The sequence below is a fragment of the Aspergillus pseudonomiae genome, assembly GCF_009193645.1.
Source record: "Aspergillus pseudonomiae strain CBS 119388 unplaced genomic scaffold BDV37scaffold_59, whole genome shotgun sequence".
Lineage (NCBI taxonomy): Eukaryota > Fungi > Ascomycota > Eurotiomycetes > Eurotiales > Aspergillaceae > Aspergillus > Aspergillus pseudonomiae.
Window position 1 is genome coordinate 182,799 of NW_022476051.1, and position 16,309 is coordinate 199,107.

Here is a 16,309-nt window from a genome sequence, read left to right on the forward strand (position 1 = left end):
ATTCATACACGGTCATCGACAGTCCTCGCCGGCCCGATCCTCATAACCCCTAGATCAGCACTTTCCTCACTGTGTACAATCACCTCCGTAGTCTGTATTATCCTCGACAGCGACCCCCGTCGGGGTCGCTGAGTCAAGTTTTCTTCACTCCCCCTATCAGATCCATCAAGGGTTCCAATCTGAACACTATACTTCTGGTCTTCGTTCACGGTCCGGTTCTGCTGCAGCGAATGCATAATATAACTAGACCTCACATGGTATCCTTGTCCGTTGCGTTTCCCGCTGCGCACACCGCTCGTGAAACTCAGCGTGGTCCCAATGACGGATTTCACGAGGGGCTTGATAGTCGGGAATGACGCAGCGATGATACCGACGTTTAGTTCGATACTACGAGCAGTTAGCCTTTGACGGATCATGGATGACGTTGGTTATGTGCTATCGTGTGAGAGCTGCGGGTTGGATAGGGGCAAAGACATACCAATTCCAAATGAGGTATTGGCATTCGCTAGATTCCGAAAATGCAGGATTGAGAACATTAGCTTTCTGTCAACCACTACCGCGCTCAGGGATATATATGGTCGAAGCGTACCGATACGGATCTGGCTCGTCGAAGAGTTGGCTCTGAAGAACGGTCTTCACAATTCCGGCGGCGCAGGCGCTGTCAGGTCGCTTGGGTTAGCGAGAAGGTATAGCCATGGTTCAGGAAGCGGAGATCACATACAAATAGCCAAGGCTGAGGATGCCCATCAACGAGACCCGGGTGCGCTTATTGACTTGCACCTTGTAGAACATGAACGCGGGTAGGGTTGCGAATACAAAGTCCGTCGCGATGTTGATTGCTGAAGTCAAGTGTTATGAGCTAGGTCCTCCCCGTTCACGGTGTATATGTGTGTGATGATGGGACGTACCACTGTTGAATTCTCCAATTGCCAGATAAGTCTTCATCGAATAGCACCTGGCATTCTGCTTTAATGAGAAATCCCACGCCGCTCGGACCGGAAGACACTGGAGGATCAGCGTCAAGATGCACGCAATGGTAAAGACAATAAGAAACACTGCTCCTTGTCAGTTACATATCGGGTGTGTCCAGAGACCCAAACGCACCAAGCGCGCCGACAATGAACCGTTTCAGGTTCTTATTAGGTGATGCAAACCGGAGCAAGAAGAGAGCCAGCGAAACCTTGACCAGGCTTATACCGAGCACTATGACGATGGCGTGGTAGAACATGTACTCGCTGAGGACCTGGAAATCTTCCGGCTTGATGTCGTCAGAGAAAAGACCGACTCCATGGTGCGACTCGCCAACGAAGCATGCTAGGACGCCGAAGGCGCATAACTGTGTGTCTATTCGATTAGGAAAGTTGCTGTATAGAAGTCGTTGACAGTGTATGGTGGGTGTATCACTTACCAAGGATGCAACGATTACTCCATCGTCTGGGAGGAACTTCCGCAGGACAAAGAGTCGCACGTAGCAGCGTAATGTGACCAGTAAGCCCGATAGACCTGTCAGGGATCCGATAATGGCCAGGATGTGTGGAGCTCGACTGTCGCTGGGGGTATCTGCCGATGCGACTGCTGCTGTTTGTCTCGGCAGTAGACCCCCGCTAGAATGCATGATATCAATCATGATCTCGATGGAGGCAAAGAGGAATCTCCATGACCGCTGTAGACTGAGTTACTCGTAGAAAATTGAGTCTCTGTATTCTAAGTTAAGCCTGTATAGGGCTATCTCTCTAAGGAAGCACTAGCGTCCAACAACATACAGGACACATTCGGAATTTCGGAGATACAAGGGGCGTACGTTTATTTTGGTCGGATGAATGAATCCAGTTGAATTCTTCCTAAGGATCGGCGCTTCATCGGCTTGTAGGAATTTAATGAAAGCGATTATGCCTGTTCGTGCATTGCCGCAAACGGATCCTCCGTACGGAGTATGTCCAGCCACTAAAGGAATCCAGCCTATGTCTAGTAAATGCAAGGTGTCTGCGCCGCTACCCATTAAATATGAAACTGAAACTAGCAAGGATAAAGAGCAGGGATTCTACATAGTCCACGAGTAGAAGCGAATTGACTAATGTCATTCTGTGTGCCGCCCCTAGGGAGCATTTATAAATCAAGCCCTAACTTTCCCGCGGTAGGTTCTGAGAGTCTGGCTATTCTATTCCCACATGATATTAACAGAGATGAAGACCTTCCAAGTCAATCTCCAAATCCATTTGTGTCTCTTCTTTTTCTGTTTAATTTACTAGATGGTCAGTGTTCTGCCTGCTGTGGGTAAAGATTCGGGCAGAAGGCGCATGGCGCACGGTGTCATACCTGAGCCATAGGTACTCAGTAGTGGGTAATCGGTCCACAGACTACTTCTCGTAGCGCCTGCAGGGAAATGCCCCGAAGGTGAGCCGATAGGGTAGCATCGAGCGGGTAATATGGTGAGTGTTAATATATCTTAATATAAAGGACGAAAGATAGGAACGGAGTAATTAGTCCGTTGAACCGTTGGGGTCTTAAACCAAGTTGTAGTGGCGTAATCTACATTTAGCCCCCCGCTAATGCAGGCTATACGAAGCCCGGGAAGCCCCAATATAAATTGATTTCCAGTGTACCGCACGAGGGCGTGTGGATTTGATTTTGATGAACATGGTTCCCAAGCTCAAGATATCCTTTCCAACGACAGCGAAACGCCTCAAGTACGAAATGCCCAGCGGCAAAGGAGGTTCGCTTTGACCATTTTACACCCATTTGTACTATACGGAGAGTGGTCTGGTTATACGAGTCTTGACTAAGTCGATTGAACGAACTAACGTACTAGCCAATCTTTGAAACGAAGCAAGTGCCTTGGCATCGGAGGATCCTTTGAGACATCCAGCCCACATCAGCCTCGCAAATGGACGGCTAAATACATTCGAAATGAAGCTCAAGCGATCCCTGTTCGCACTAGCCAAGTGTCAACTGGGTCTCTACTGTAACCTCAATACTTCTGAATCTGCCCCGAAAACTCCTTTGCATGTCCCTCTTTCCTTCTTTTTGGTGATCTACCATGTAGAGACAATAAGATGTCACATATGCTGTGGAGTCTACTCTAACTGCCGTAGTTCTTCTCTACCGTTGCCCGACAGGGCCAAAGACATGACATGCTTCTCGGTATAAGTCATGGTGGAGTGTCTCCATGAGCAATCTGGGCCCGGGCTTTTTTTTATCTCATTAATTTGTTATATCTCTACTAATTTCCGCATTCCGACTCTCGCGTCCCACTAAAGCGATGTCTGTCTCGGTGCTTTTACTCTCCACGCCAGGCCTCCAAGCGATAAATAGTGCACGTCTAAGTGCTATACCGTCCTAGCCCTAGTCGTATGACTTTCTGGGGTCCTCAATTGGCGGCCGCATATCCGGCTGTCCTAGCCGGCAATCTAGAGTCAAACTATCTACTCCGTCCAGAGTTCACCCAGAGCTAGTCAGGATGTAATAAAAAAGCTCTTGACCGGTTCCCTCCAGTCTCAAATTTCTTCCTCACTTACTTCCTCCCCATCGCAGTGCCCGTCCCCAGAGGAGGTGAACATAACCATGCGCAGTTGGATTCCAATCGTCGCAGCTCTTGCTGTCCTATCACCAGCAACAGCATCTCCCACTTTCATGGACCAGTGGGATGTCCTCGCTGTCAAAGCCCTGGGGAACCAGATCCTGTATCACTACACAAATCCAGAAGCCAGCAGCACCTGTACTCCTTACACTGCGTCGGCTCGCAGAGAATGGTATGCCCCTTGCGACTCCTTAACACGCAAATGCGATGTCTAACTGAGCTGCAGGGGAGCTCTATCCAAGAAGGAACGCCGCGAGTACATCGACGCCGTCCTCTGTCTATCCTCCAAGCCTTCAAAGTCCGACCCCTCCTTCGCTCCTGGGGCTCGCTCCCGCTACGATGATTTCGTCGCGGTGCACATCAACCAGACGATGTTCATCCATTCAACGGTAGGACCCTGCAGACCTTGAAAGAAGACCCGGCCCCCCTGACCCCAGTAGGGCAACTTCTTAACCTGGCACCGCTATTTCACCTGGGCCTACGAGCAAGCCCTGCGAAACGAGTGCGGCTACACCGGCTCCCAGCCATACTGGGCCTGGAACAAGTACGCCGACGACCCGGTCAACTCGCCTATTTTCGACGGCTCGGAGTACAGCATGTCAGGCGACGGCTCGTTCGTCCCGCACAATGCCACCGAAGCCGCGCCGGGAATCTTCCTGAAGCCCTCAAACGGAGGCGGCTGTATTCAATCCGGCCCATTCAAGAAGTATGTACTAAGCTGCTGCCGCCCCCAATCCCCAAGAAAGACGCATCACCTCCAGCTAACACAACTACTTCTAAGCTTCACCGTCAACCTCGGCCCCCTCATGCCCAGTCTCAAGATCCCAGGCCTCGTGGCGCAGAACGGCACCGGCCTGAACTACAACCCCCGTTGTCTCCGCCGAGACATCTCCAAGCAGGCCGCGCAATGGACCACAACCAAGCAGGTCGTGGACCTGATCGTCAACGAAACAGATATCTGGGACTACGAGACGACCATGCAGGGCGACTTTCCGCGCGGCTTCCTCGGTCTGCATAGCGGGGGCCACTATACCATTGGTGGTGATCCTGGTGGTGTACGTTGGATTACTTCTTCTTCTTCTTCTTCTTCTTCTTCTTCTTCTTCTTCTTCTTCTTTTTTTTTTCAAGTTTATACGATATGAGTTCAGTTGCTGATGTTGTGTGCTGTAGGACTTCTTTGCCTCCCCCGGTGACCCGGCTTTCTTCCTTCACCATGCGGCGATTGACCGGGCGTTCTGGACCTGGCAGAACCAGGACCCTGCGAAGCGCACTTATGTGGTGAATGGACCGACTGTGCTTCCTGGAATTGTTGACTCGTCGCCGAATGCTACGTTGGATGATATCGTGGATATGAGTGCTGCTTTGGCTCCCCCCAAGACTATTCGGGAGTTGTTGGATACGACTGGTGGGCCCTTCTGTTATATTTATCTGTGAGGTGGTGTTGGTTTGAGGTTTGATGGTTAGAAGATGTTTTGTATAGTATAATAATTTTGGGGTCGCTGGCCGAGTGATCAAGGTTGATGTTTACCAAGAATGAATATCTATAGATGGGTGCAATCTACGCAATTCAAAACAAACGGTCCTCGTACCAATCCATTATATGCCCAGTCTCCATCACAGCCGTCGAAGTGAAAGAGAAATGGCTATTATTACAACTAGAATTACAAACTAACCCTTCCCAGTAATCTGCGCCATAAGGCCATCTTTCTTCGTCTCGACGGCCAGGAAAGCCCGTCCACTGTGATCCAGACCCCTTTCAGCACGAGCATAGGCCTCCTCGCTGCGATCCGTCAGGATATCGAGATCCTTATCAGACAGCAGACGACTGGGATCCGTACCGGCCTCGAAACGCTCGAACTCGTCTTCCCCGAGAGCCTTTCTCAGATCCTCAACGTCATCCTGCGAGGTGGGATCTAGAAGACTCTTGAACTTGCCCTTCTGGATGACGAGTCGCTCTAGACGACGTTTCGAATCGGCTTTCTCGAGCAGCGTCTGCTCAACGGTGCCCTTTGTTGCTAGGCGGTACACGATCACCGGTCGTGTCTGGCCGATGCGGTGGGCGCGGTCCTGGGCCTGGAGGTCCTGTTGGGGGTTCCAGTCGGAGTCGAATAGGATGACAGTGTCGGCCGCCATGAGATTGATGCCCTGTCCGCCCGCTCGGGTACTCAGGAGGAAGATCTTGTAGTCGGAGTCGGTGTTGAAGGCTTTGATTTGCGCTCGCCGGTCTGTTTGGCTGATTGCGCCGTCGATACGACAGCAGTTCCAGGAGTGGAGTTGAGTGGCCCAATCCTGGAGAATGTCCAGCTGTGATTTGAATTGGGAAAAGATGAGAATCTTATGTCCATTGGCTAGAAGCCGTGTGACAAGCCGGTCCAGCAGCAGCATCTTCCCTGATGCATTTATTAGTGATTTGTCGACCGGCTCATCGTTCCACGGCCAGTAGAAGTTATGCGGAGAATTACAAGCCAGTCGCGCCTGCATGACCGGGTTCTGCATTTTCTTTTGGGCTACTTCTTGCTCTGTTGGAAACGTTAGCGTCAAACGCACAATGTGCACGTATGGCAGAGTGGACTTACTAGCGAGCTTGAAAGTCTTTGCTCTTTCAATCTCCTCCTGTTCGGTCTCGCTTGGACCTTCGATGTCTAGATCATCTTCTATCCCCTGCTCGAGCTTCCGTAGCTTCGAGTTGAATTCACGGTCGCTTACTTCCTTATAACTTTGAGGTCCTTTTCGCCTGCGTGTGGAACTCGTCGTGCTAGCTGGAGTAGAAGAACGACTGGACTTGAGGCTCTTGTTTGGTGTGGTGTCACCGCTGCTATCAATGCTACGTTTCACACTGCCGGAACGGGTTAGGCGTTCGTTTTTGGCCATCAATCTTTCTCTTGCCCTAATTTCGAGGTATTGACGGCCTGTGCCGTTGAGAATCTCACGGTAGAGATCCTTTTGCTCGGCTGTCAGAGGTGCGTAGAGGATGTATTCTCTCTTCTTAGGAAGCGACATCTCGACGTCAGTCTTGACACGTCTTAACAGGAACGGCTTCAGGATGGAATGCATCGTGGACACTAGAGTACGCTTTCGGCGCTCGATAACATTCGTCTTGTCGCTACTGTCCAACATTGACGAGAAATCGAACCAGCTTTGGAAGCTATCAAGGTCGTTGAAGATCTCGGGCAGCAGGAAATGCAACAGCGACCAGAGCTCGGTTATGTTATTTTGCAACGGCGTGCCCGTGATAAGGAGTCTGTTTGCAGAGTTATAGGTGAGGAGTTCTTTGATTAGTCGACAGTTCATATTCTTCAAGCGGTGTCCTTCGTCCTGTACATTCATTAGCAGCGGCACTGGCAGACCGGGGCGAAGCATCGCAACACATACCACAATGATGTATCGCCACTGATATTGCCCAAGGAACTTCCGATCATTCATACATATCTCATAGGAAGTACAAACCACCGGGAAATCCATGTCCCGCTGATTCTTCATATTCATCATCTTTCGTCGAATCTCCGCCCGCTCATCCTTGCTTCCATGGTACAACACCGTCTTGATGCTAGGCGTCCACCGAGCGAACTCATCCACCCAATTACTCACAGTACTAAGCGGAGCCGCAATCAAAAACGGCCCGGAAATCTTCTTCTCCTTGAAGAAGGCAAGCAGGGAGATAGCCTGCACAGTCTTTCCCAGACCCATCTCGTCGGCCAAAATGCCACACAGACCATTCATCCAAAGCGACTTCAACCACTCCAATCCCTCCAGCTGATACTTCTTCATCTGACCCCCGGTGATCAGTTCCGGCTGCTGGGTAGCGACCAGATCCTGTCCGCCCAAGACAGATGGATTGGCCTCATACTCATCCGCAGCATGTTCCAGAGCCTCCTGAACGGTGGGATTTTCCTCGGGAACCTGCACATCGGCCTTCTTAAAGTAACTGGAGATGGTATTTGACTTCGCAGCCGCAGGAGCAACAGCTTTCCTGCCCCGACCTCGTTTCGACTTCGCAGCAGCACCCTGCTCCTCCGTCTTCACGTCCGCCTCAGCAACAGGTTCCTTCGCCGCGCTCTGCCTCGCACTCGTGCGCGTCGCGCGTCTCCCAGCAGGCTCAGTGGTGGGCTTCTTCTTCGTCATCGCCTCCGCACTCTTCTGCTCGTGCTGTCTCGCCGCTTCGAGTTTCGCCTCCTCCTGCTGTTTCTTCATCTTATCCGCCATGATCGCGACGAAAACCTATTCAAGCCGCAAAAGACACCATCAGCAACAGGCTCTTTCCATTACCAACGTACGAGGATGAAACACGCACTTCACTGGTACTCAATAAATGCATCAGCGCCTTAGCCTGCGCATCCATCTCCTCTGTATTCTCCTCCTCCACATCCATCTTCTCGGGAGTTGACTCCCCGGCGTCGTTCGTCACCGGCGAAGAAAGCTGTGTTGAGTCTTGCCGCATGCCCTCAGTCTCAACCGGCGTATCGGAGTTTGACATATCTGTGTTTCCTTGTTTCGGATCCCAGAATCTTCCAATAGTCAAATTCCAAACACTTTTCATATCATGTACGTTTGGCGTATGGACGCGGTTACCGTGGTCGATTTTGCCCCTCTGGTGCAAGCGCAAATCCAATAAAAGCAGGGGCACCAAATCAGAAAAGGGGCAAAAAGAGTATTGACTGGATTTGTATAACTATCTATAAATGAAAGAAACCCAAAGATACCCGACCAAGATCGTGCGCTTGAGAGGTTGTGCACGGTGTTGCTAACTGGCGCATTTTGTCATCTTGCCGCGCCTGCAATCTAATCGCTGCCGTTCGGACGCGCAGATTTCGCGTCAGCGCACGGGCCACCTTTTGATTGATTTTAGTGGGCTTCTAGAACATGCAGAAGATGCTTACAACATTAGTACAATGGAGTGTTCTAGGTTCTTTCAAGCTGTTTGTGGCGATTGAAAGTATTAGCAGTTTAACCTCTTTTTTCCCCTCTTTTTTTGACTGCGGTTGTATTTAGCAAAATGGACAGAAAAATATGGGAAGTCAGCCCAAGAACATCTATAAAGTCCATTGTAATGTCATTCTCAAGGTAAGTAATGGTCTCATGTTTGTTGACTGGCTTCCCAATTCCGAGTATGCAACACATTCCGGGTGAAATTCGTTGAAGATCTTCAAGAAATAAAAGGGGAAGTAAAAACAGGTTTCCTTTATTTGACCATCCTGAGCATTGGTGAAATCTGCCGTGTGAATATCAGCGTTGTCTGTAAGGCTAGCAGGTGGATGTGGCCGTAATCGCCATTTCGTTTAGTGGGGATTTCCTGTAGGTAGAAGAACCACTTCGTCATCAGTAGTACAGTATTCATCTTCACATCTCAGTCCTTCTTGCTCTTCATCGCTTTGCATCGTATGCATGACACTGGGCTGAGTTTGAAGATCTCCGCCGTGGTACGAAGTGGAAGGGATCCTTGGCAAATTCATAGTTCCAGAAGAAGCCCTCCGTTCCGTAGAGTCATGAAGAGAGGTCCCAAGAGAAGTAACCGTTCTTGAAGAGTTTTCACTTTGACTCTGCATCGATGCACCGTAAAGCTCGCCTGAGCTATTAGGAGACATAAATCCCCCAGTGGTGGTTGAGGATGACCGACTTATGCCTTCAGGGCTTTGCCTTGGGGTAAAATATGGTCCATAGCCTCTACCACCTGCAAGTTGCTGCGTTCCGCGTCTTCTCGCCCTTTGTGTCTCAAGACGTGCCTCTTCCAATTTTTGCTGGAACCTCATAGAAGATGTTGTTGGATGCGATTCGAAAGAGCTATATGACCAATTTCCACCCATTGTTCTCGGTAGAGGCTGTGGCTCGCCGTCCAAGGATGGTCTAGGTATTGGAGGCATTGTTGGATTAGTTCTCGCTCCATAATTCTGAATAATTACAGGGGTCCATGAAGGGGGGTCATAGTAAATAGCATCAATGGGAGGGAAACGTTTTACCAATTTCGCTGGCTGAATGCAAGCTATCGGCTGGGTATCATGAATCTGGGCGGCGTGCTCGGTACCGATTTTGAGGCAAACAAGCTTATTCTCCCGAAAAGCTGGCTGGTAGTTCCGTATAGAATGCTGGTAAAGAAGATTCAGCCATCTTGGGGCTGTGTTTAAGTTACCTCTGCATAGCGTCATATCCCTCGGGCTAGCAACAGCTGCCGTCCCGATTGTGTTAATGAATGACTGCTTATCCGGGATCGCAGTCGGAGCTTTATGATCGAACGCAAAATCCATCATGTCATCATCAGTCGTATCTGTGGCTAGTTCCATGTATTGCCCGCAGCTCACCTGCTTCCCTAGATTGCTCATATCATGATCTTGGTCGATTCCAGAGGGATGAGTAGGGCTGATGCTGTTACCCCAATCCCCAGCATATCTAGGGCTTAGGCCCTGTTGGCGCAAATACCGTTTAGCGTTCATAACCTCTTTAGAATGGCACATAAGATAGTCTGGCCTATTACTCCTTCGCAGATGACTAGTGGTGTCTCGAGAGGTTTTGCGGAAAAGAAACTGGTGCGAATCCTGGAGATGTCTTGCACTGTTGTCAATCTTCAAGAGCGATCTCAGTTGTTTCGTTCGCATATTTTTCATCTGAGATTCTTCCTGTTCCATCTGCTTATTGCGAGCAAAAATATGCTTTCCGACCTTCTCTTGATCTTCTCCTGTCAGATTTAACCTATAACACGCGTCTTTCCAAGTATAGCATTGAAGAAGATTGTCGAAAATTTCCACCTGCATTCCAGGACATAAATCGCTCCACTTTGGGTTAGGGATCTCATGCGCGGACTAGAACATTGTTAGTACATCGCCGGCCACTAAAAGCTGCGATACATCGAGTGTATGGTTAGCTCACCTCATCCTCATCATGAGCCTCGATGTCATCAGTCTCATTGTGCAAGTCATCACTCGCAGACGAGTCCGCAGCAGCCATCGTAGCCATGTTTTTGACGTAAACTGGGTTCAAGTCACCGTTGCTCGCAACGTAGTTCTCGACCTGATTGATAGGGATGTCCACGAGATCGACGCCTGCCTCTCTGCTATCCTTGTCCTCCCCATAATGCTCAGGTTGCTCGCGACCGTGCTGTAAAGTGCCTCCACTATTGGTCTCTTCTCCCTTGCTCTGTGCACATTTGCCAGCCTCTGGTACCGCTGGGCGAGGGAAGTCCAGAGTGGGGAAGACAGCAGGAGGCAGGTTGGGGTTGAAATCGATGTAGGGAGGGCGGTTTGGATTTCTGTGCTGGCGAAGTGACTTTTGACCTAGCGACGTGTAAAAGTGCTCTGATTCATAGCGCTCAGGAGGGCGGATACTCTCACGGAGTCGCATGGTGGCTGTTTTCCACTTTTGTAAGTAATTAGCTGCAGGTTGGATTTTGGACGCGAGCAGACTGAGAAATGTACATGAAATGTTATAAGCAATACAGTGAATGGGTCAACGGCCCTTCCCCTCAGGGATAGTGAATAACAACAAAGATCATTGCTACAGTTGAGTCAATCAATTCTGGTCGGCCTGGAACCCTGGAGAAAATAGGACAAGAAGGGGAAAGAATTTCCGAATAATGGAAGGACTAGACTTAGGCTGAAGACAACAAATTGTGTCTATCAAATGTGCTTTGTAGAGTTTAATAGAATAGATAATGCTGATTGTTCAGTGGTTTGCAAGTCACTTCAGGTGATTGGTGATTGGAAATCAGTACCCTGGGGCATGAAAGATGCTTAGAATCATTGACCTTGTAATGTACAAAGAAATAAAAAGAGAAGGTGCAAGAGCAAATTATCAAGAGGGAAATGGTGTTTAATCAACGTCATCCTAACGAATTCTATGATGACCAATACCATTCCAAACTAAGTCATCATAAGAAAAATTAATATTTTGTTCTAGTCAAACCATCCTCAACGGTCCTGGAATGGAGCCACAGGCTTTCTATCAGAGGCTGTATCTTCATCTGCACCCATATCCATGATGTCTTCCATAGCCTCATCCTCATTGCGATGTGTAAAACTCCTCTTTTTACATACAGTCTGGGGAGGAACCATCAAGCCTGCACCCTCTGTAGTTGCTCGTCTGACCTCTTCAACGTTCCTTTTGGCCATAATGATCGATTCGAATGAAACTAACATTTGTCTCGATAGTTCATCTGCTTCCACGGATAGTCGGTGCGCATGAACCACAGCTAAAGCTTGGTGTAGCTTTAAGTTGAGCATTACCATCAAGTACGCAACTAGTGCTAAGCCCGAATAACCGTTCCCAGTCTCGCAAAATACCAAAACCTTCTTGTAGGGCCATTCGTTGGATACTGGGGTATGCGAGGATGAGATGTGGTCATTGATTGTTCGAATCAGACGAGGCCCTATGGACACAAAATCCTGAGTCTGTGCGACTGCAAAGGTCTCGGCTTCAATTCCCAGCTCAGTAGCTGCGTTCTCCCCACAGACGTTTGGAAACCTTTCGTCTCGAATAGCCAAAAGCAAAGTGAACCCTTGGGCTTTGAGCCAGGCTGTGTTTTTCAAGGAGGCATATGGACCCAGGTAGAGAAATGGTAAAATCTTTTGGGCCTCTCTGCGCATGCAGTACTTCCATTCCTTTCCTTCTGCTTCAGGAACGAACCACTCTGGGCCGATTTTTTTGAAGAACTCGTATGGGACAAATTCTCCTTCTGAGAAAACATGAGTAGCAGAGGTAACGGGGTCAACATGAGGGAGACCCCATTCGGCCTGCATTGGGACGGCCGGTTGTTGGAAGAGTCTACCAGCGCCTCGTGTATATTGCTGAGTCCGAACATAAGGAGAGTCTGTTTGGTGGGACATTGCGACCTCCGTGAAAGGAGTTGAATGGGCCATGTTTTCTTGGGCTTCAGTCTGGACGGGTGATAAAATGCTTCAAAAATAAGTTGTACTCAGTCAGGAACCGGTCAGGAACAGGCTAATCCGCGTAGTGCCAGTAAGCGATAGTACAGAGCGGAATCTTCATGAGCGACGCTCAAAGTTTTGAGCGGACGATCCAAGTCTAAATTATGAGGGGTTTAAAGAGCGCATCAATTGTTTGCATTAAACGTGATGTCCATATGAGGTTGAAAGGCCATTGTGTTAGTGTATCAGATATGAAAGAGCCAACATTGTACTAATGGATCCTTGTCTGGTAATCGCATACGCCATTCGGACTGTGAACTAAATCCCATGCTTTGTTTGGCAGGCAGCGAAGTCGCTCGCCAGGCCGCAACAACATAAATCTGGGCTGACTCAGCCATGTACCACACAACCGGCATTTGTGTATATACATAAAACTTCATTGCGAACATGGCTAACGTTGGGAACATCAGTAATCAAAGAACGAAGCAAGGCAGTTTTTCTTTCCATCTATAACAAGTACCATACTACGGCTGGAAGCCCCCACGCATTTACTGCACATGACACTATCATACGACTTCCCATAAGATGATCCATCTTCAGATCTAGTAACAACTGCGAATAGTCCTCAAAGGAGCGAGCGCAGCGCATCGATACCTCAGGGGTTGAGTCAGACCGTAAAGCCTGGTCACTTACGAGTCATTTGGAGTCATACGTGATTGTGCCCACCAACTAAAGCCTCTTGAGCATTGTTGTGGCGAATCGTCTTCCACATATCGCAGGACTATTCTACACTAGCCTGTTCTTGATCCGATAATCGCATGGTCAAGGCTACTCTTAGTACTTTCCATGTGAAAGACAAATTTATCTGACCTACACGCTAGAGAATAAGTGTAAAAGAAAAGTTTGTGACAAGGAATCAATCAAGAGTTTGTAAGCAAAAGAGGTGACAATTACAATCACAAGACATACTAGATCAGCGTGTGCCCATCGGAACTTCTTGAGAAGGCCAACATAAGCCCTGCCAGATAGTGTGACTAGCGAAGCTTGTTCAGCTGTACTTGTAAATACCATGCGTATACACTAAATGGCAATACATCCTTCACCTTGTACAGGCACTGGTTGACACGATTCGGAATGTCACAATGTCGTATGGAGAAGGGAGAAAAGGAATACAAAGACAAGGTTGGAGTTGTTGAGACTAACAAAGGAGATGGGTTGGAAAACGCCTGGGTATATTTCAGGGAATAGAAAGGGAGACAACCATAATAACACCGCCGGGTCCGTATTATCAACCTCGAGCAAACGCCAGATTCTTCAGAGCTGCCTGTTGTAAACCACGCGTTCTGAGATGTAGATCGATCCATATAAACCACCCACTGATGTTGTAAACATTGAACGCAAACCTGAAGGCCCGCACTCTGCATGTGAAAACGCCCGTGGAATGCAAAGCAAAAGTAACAAAGGGGTAAAAACCAAAGCCAAATGAAAAGAGAAAGAAAGCCATGTCAACTCGTGGAGGAGATAACATGCATTGCAAACTGATATTTCTCATGAGACCACAATCCGACACCTATCCCTGCGAGACTGCAGTCTGCGGAATTCTCTGCTGCAAGTCCGCAACGATTCTTTCCAACTCCTCCAGCCGCCGATCCTTCATTTGGGCTTCGCGTCGTAGTCTCTTGATTTCATTTCGTAGGTCCACGCCGTTTTCTTCTTCGTCGGGAATTTCGACCGAATCGATCGAGTCGCGCTTCCGCTTGACAGGCGAAGTGACTGGCAGGGCCGTGGTACCATCCAGTTCCGGCACTGGCACAATAGGTAGTTCCGACGCGTGGCCATTGTCGGTATGCATATGACGGCGTCGAAGATGTTCCTTTAGGTTCTCTTGACGCGTAAATCCGTTGCCTGTGCTGCGATTACAGTCGGCATACGGGCACATCAGAGGTTTCTTCGCATTTATATTCTTCTTGTGTACTTCGCGCTGGTGTCTCAAAAGGCCACCGGAGTACGTAAAACCCTGGATCTTGTCACATCCAGGTTCTAAGCACTTGTAAGGGCGGTCGTGTTTGTCCATGTGCTTGCTGTTGGTGATACCATGGTTAGCTTGATCAGCAATCAAGGGAGTGTATGAGAGAAGAACTTACTTCCATTCGCATGGGCGGCGGAACGTCGGAGGCGCGTGCTGACACTCAGGATGGTCGCAATAGATCTGGCCTGCAGCGTTCTTGGGTGGATCTCGCGCCCGTCTCACCGACAGTCGCGGACGAGCTCCTTCCATAAAATTTGGAGACAGTTGATCAGTCATTTTTGGTGCTGGAGGGATAGGTTCTTGGGCAGTGACAAGGACAGTTGCAGGCCCGCCGGGACCTTCGCTTCGTGGGCTAGGATAATCAGAACCGTCTCCCATATCGTAGTGGACCCCGCCGTCAATTGGGATGAGGCGGGTTGTTTGGATAGATGAAGGACGAGCTAAGAACGGAACGCTCGTAGATGGTAGCTGCTTTCCAAAGGTTCGAGATTCGTGAGGATCACAAGTCAAAAATGAGTGCGATATTATCAAATAAAAAAAAAAAAAAAAAGTAAAGTTGTCGATCTTGCAGTTCTTCACAGTGGCACACTGAAGGGTGTAGGTTCCTCAGGAAAACGGGGGGGTGCCGAATTTTTCAGGTAACAACAAGGCATCCAGTTCCACTAATGACTAATCAGTCTTGGCAGCAACGCCACTCGATTCAAGGGCTATGCCGAGGTGGGTAATAGTAGTAGTAATGCTGAGTACACGGTCAAGACCATTAATCATATTCTTTTCCGTGAGCTTTCCGTGAGCGCGTCCCAGAATAAAATAATAAATAAGTTCGACCTGAAGGGTATCATGTACACGTGGTCCGATGTAACCGACGGAAGACGCGGTGTATTTGTAGGCGCTGAATCACAGAAAGCGGTAACTGCGCAAAGATCTAAGCGTAGTAGGTAGGTATCAAATCTTTAGGCTTCGACTAATGACTCATTTGCGAGGTTGATGTCAGGCAACCAAATACAACCTGGGTAAGGAAGAAGGGGAAATGACATTAATCATAAGGTAATCGGGGGGATGGGGGAGAAGCTGAAGAACATTGTACGGTGCCTTTTCGCATCTGCGTTCTGGCATCCGCCACACCGGGTCGCGGCCTCACCGTTGCCTGCCAATGAGAACCATGGCACGTGGCTGGGAAAGGAGCTTCTCAGCCACACCGCCATCGCCAGGTGCAGATCAATTCACCACCAAACCGCATTTCTCTTGATTGGTACTGGCAGATACCACAGCCATACTCCGGACAGATCCAACTAACAACCGTATGCCGCTTGAGGCATAGACTCTGCTGCAGGCTACTCGTAAACTGCCGGCTTAAGTTGACACCGTCTACCAGGCCACGTCGGGCCTCCCGAGCAAACATGACCTCATGGATCGGTACCTAAGGTACCCAATGGATACACTGCCAACACTTCTTGCCCAATCCACGGAACTGCTGAGAACCGCCTGCATCGGGCGGACAGTCGGTGCACCGCTGGTCAATGGCTAAACTATGATTGGATTCTCTGGTGAAGGCGAACCAAGCCGAAGGCAATTAGAAGACAGTTAGATGTTTCAGAACTAGGCTAAATCTCGCCTATACTACCTTCTACTATGGTCCATGTGAAGAGTGAGAAGTAAATACGAAGTTGATTCGACATGTGGAATGTGCTTTCTGTATAGATAGAGTCCACCTGGTGTTCGTTGTCTATGAAATATTGCCCACTTTTTCACGCTACTTGACACCGCAATTTGATGTCTCCATCGATGCGTCTGTTTGTCTGTCTACGTGAATTATATTCCTCTCTCTGTCTTTTTTTTTTTTTTAAAAAA

At 49.0% G+C, this 16,309-nt stretch overlaps 7 protein-coding genes across 7 annotated transcripts; 2 read left to right on the forward strand and 5 right to left on the reverse strand.

Moving 5' to 3' along the window:
- Positions 1 to 2: 2 nt before the first annotated feature.
- BDV37DRAFT_285372 (uncharacterized protein) lies at positions 3 to 1,615 on the reverse strand (the record flags this gene model as incomplete). The annotated part of the gene is made up of 7 exons (XM_032087712.1): positions 3 to 387; positions 479 to 505; positions 590 to 658; positions 722 to 839; positions 909 to 1,055; positions 1,105 to 1,336; positions 1,409 to 1,615. 7 exons carry the CDS (start codon positions 1,613 to 1,615, stop codon positions 3 to 5), a joined length of 1,185 nt encoding a protein of 394 aa, XP_031939142.1.
- Positions 1,616 to 3,366: 1,751 nt separating this feature from the next.
- Positions 3,367 to 5,128, forward strand: BDV37DRAFT_171345 (tyrosinase family protein). Its single transcript, XM_032079338.1, has 5 exons — positions 3,367 to 3,749; positions 3,804 to 3,966; positions 4,018 to 4,283; positions 4,359 to 4,632; positions 4,748 to 5,128. The coding sequence occupies exons 1-5, from the start codon at positions 3,562 to 3,564 to the stop codon at positions 5,009 to 5,011; spliced, it is 1,155 nt and encodes a 384-aa protein (XP_031939143.1). The 5' UTR covers positions 3,367 to 3,561; the 3' UTR covers positions 5,012 to 5,128.
- On the reverse strand, positions 5,065 to 8,406 carry BDV37DRAFT_254102 (putative SNF2 family helicase/ATPase PasG). Its single transcript, XM_032082607.1, has 3 exons — positions 6,950 to 8,406; positions 6,154 to 6,892; positions 5,065 to 6,096 (listed from the first exon to the last, which is right to left on the reverse strand). Exons 1-3 carry the CDS (start codon positions 7,778 to 7,780, stop codon positions 5,246 to 5,248), a joined length of 2,421 nt encoding a protein of 806 aa, XP_031939144.1. The 5' UTR covers positions 7,781 to 8,406; the 3' UTR covers positions 5,065 to 5,245.
- A 103-nt stretch (positions 8,407 to 8,509) lies between these two features.
- BDV37DRAFT_171398 (uncharacterized protein) lies at positions 8,510 to 11,189 on the reverse strand. Its single transcript, XM_032079339.1, has 2 exons — positions 10,436 to 11,189; positions 8,510 to 10,368 (listed from the first exon to the last, which is right to left on the reverse strand). The coding sequence occupies exons 1-2, from the start codon at positions 10,904 to 10,906 to the stop codon at positions 8,854 to 8,856; spliced, it is 1,986 nt and encodes a 661-aa protein (XP_031939145.1). The 5' UTR covers positions 10,907 to 11,189; the 3' UTR covers positions 8,510 to 8,853.
- Positions 11,190 to 11,472: 283 nt separating this feature from the next.
- On the reverse strand, positions 11,473 to 12,420 carry BDV37DRAFT_273402 (dual specificity protein phosphatase family protein; the record flags this gene model as incomplete). Its single annotated transcript, XM_032085049.1, has 1 exon — positions 11,473 to 12,420. One exon carries the CDS (start codon positions 12,418 to 12,420, stop codon positions 11,473 to 11,475), a length of 948 nt encoding a protein of 315 aa, XP_031939146.1.
- A 1,329-nt stretch (positions 12,421 to 13,749) lies between these two features.
- BDV37DRAFT_171313 (putative C2H2 transcription factor) lies at positions 13,750 to 15,176 on the reverse strand. Its single transcript, XM_032079336.1, has 2 exons — positions 14,574 to 15,176; positions 13,750 to 14,510 (listed from the first exon to the last, which is right to left on the reverse strand). Exons 1-2 carry the CDS (start codon positions 14,834 to 14,836, stop codon positions 14,000 to 14,002), a joined length of 774 nt encoding a protein of 257 aa, XP_031939147.1. The 5' UTR covers positions 14,837 to 15,176; the 3' UTR covers positions 13,750 to 13,999.
- A 299-nt stretch (positions 15,177 to 15,475) lies between these two features.
- BDV37DRAFT_254110 (uncharacterized protein) lies at positions 15,476 to 16,309 on the forward strand. Its single transcript, XM_032082608.1, has one exon. It carries the CDS (start codon positions 15,518 to 15,520, stop codon positions 15,752 to 15,754), a length of 237 nt encoding a protein of 78 aa, XP_031939148.1. The 5' UTR covers positions 15,476 to 15,517; the 3' UTR covers positions 15,755 to 16,309.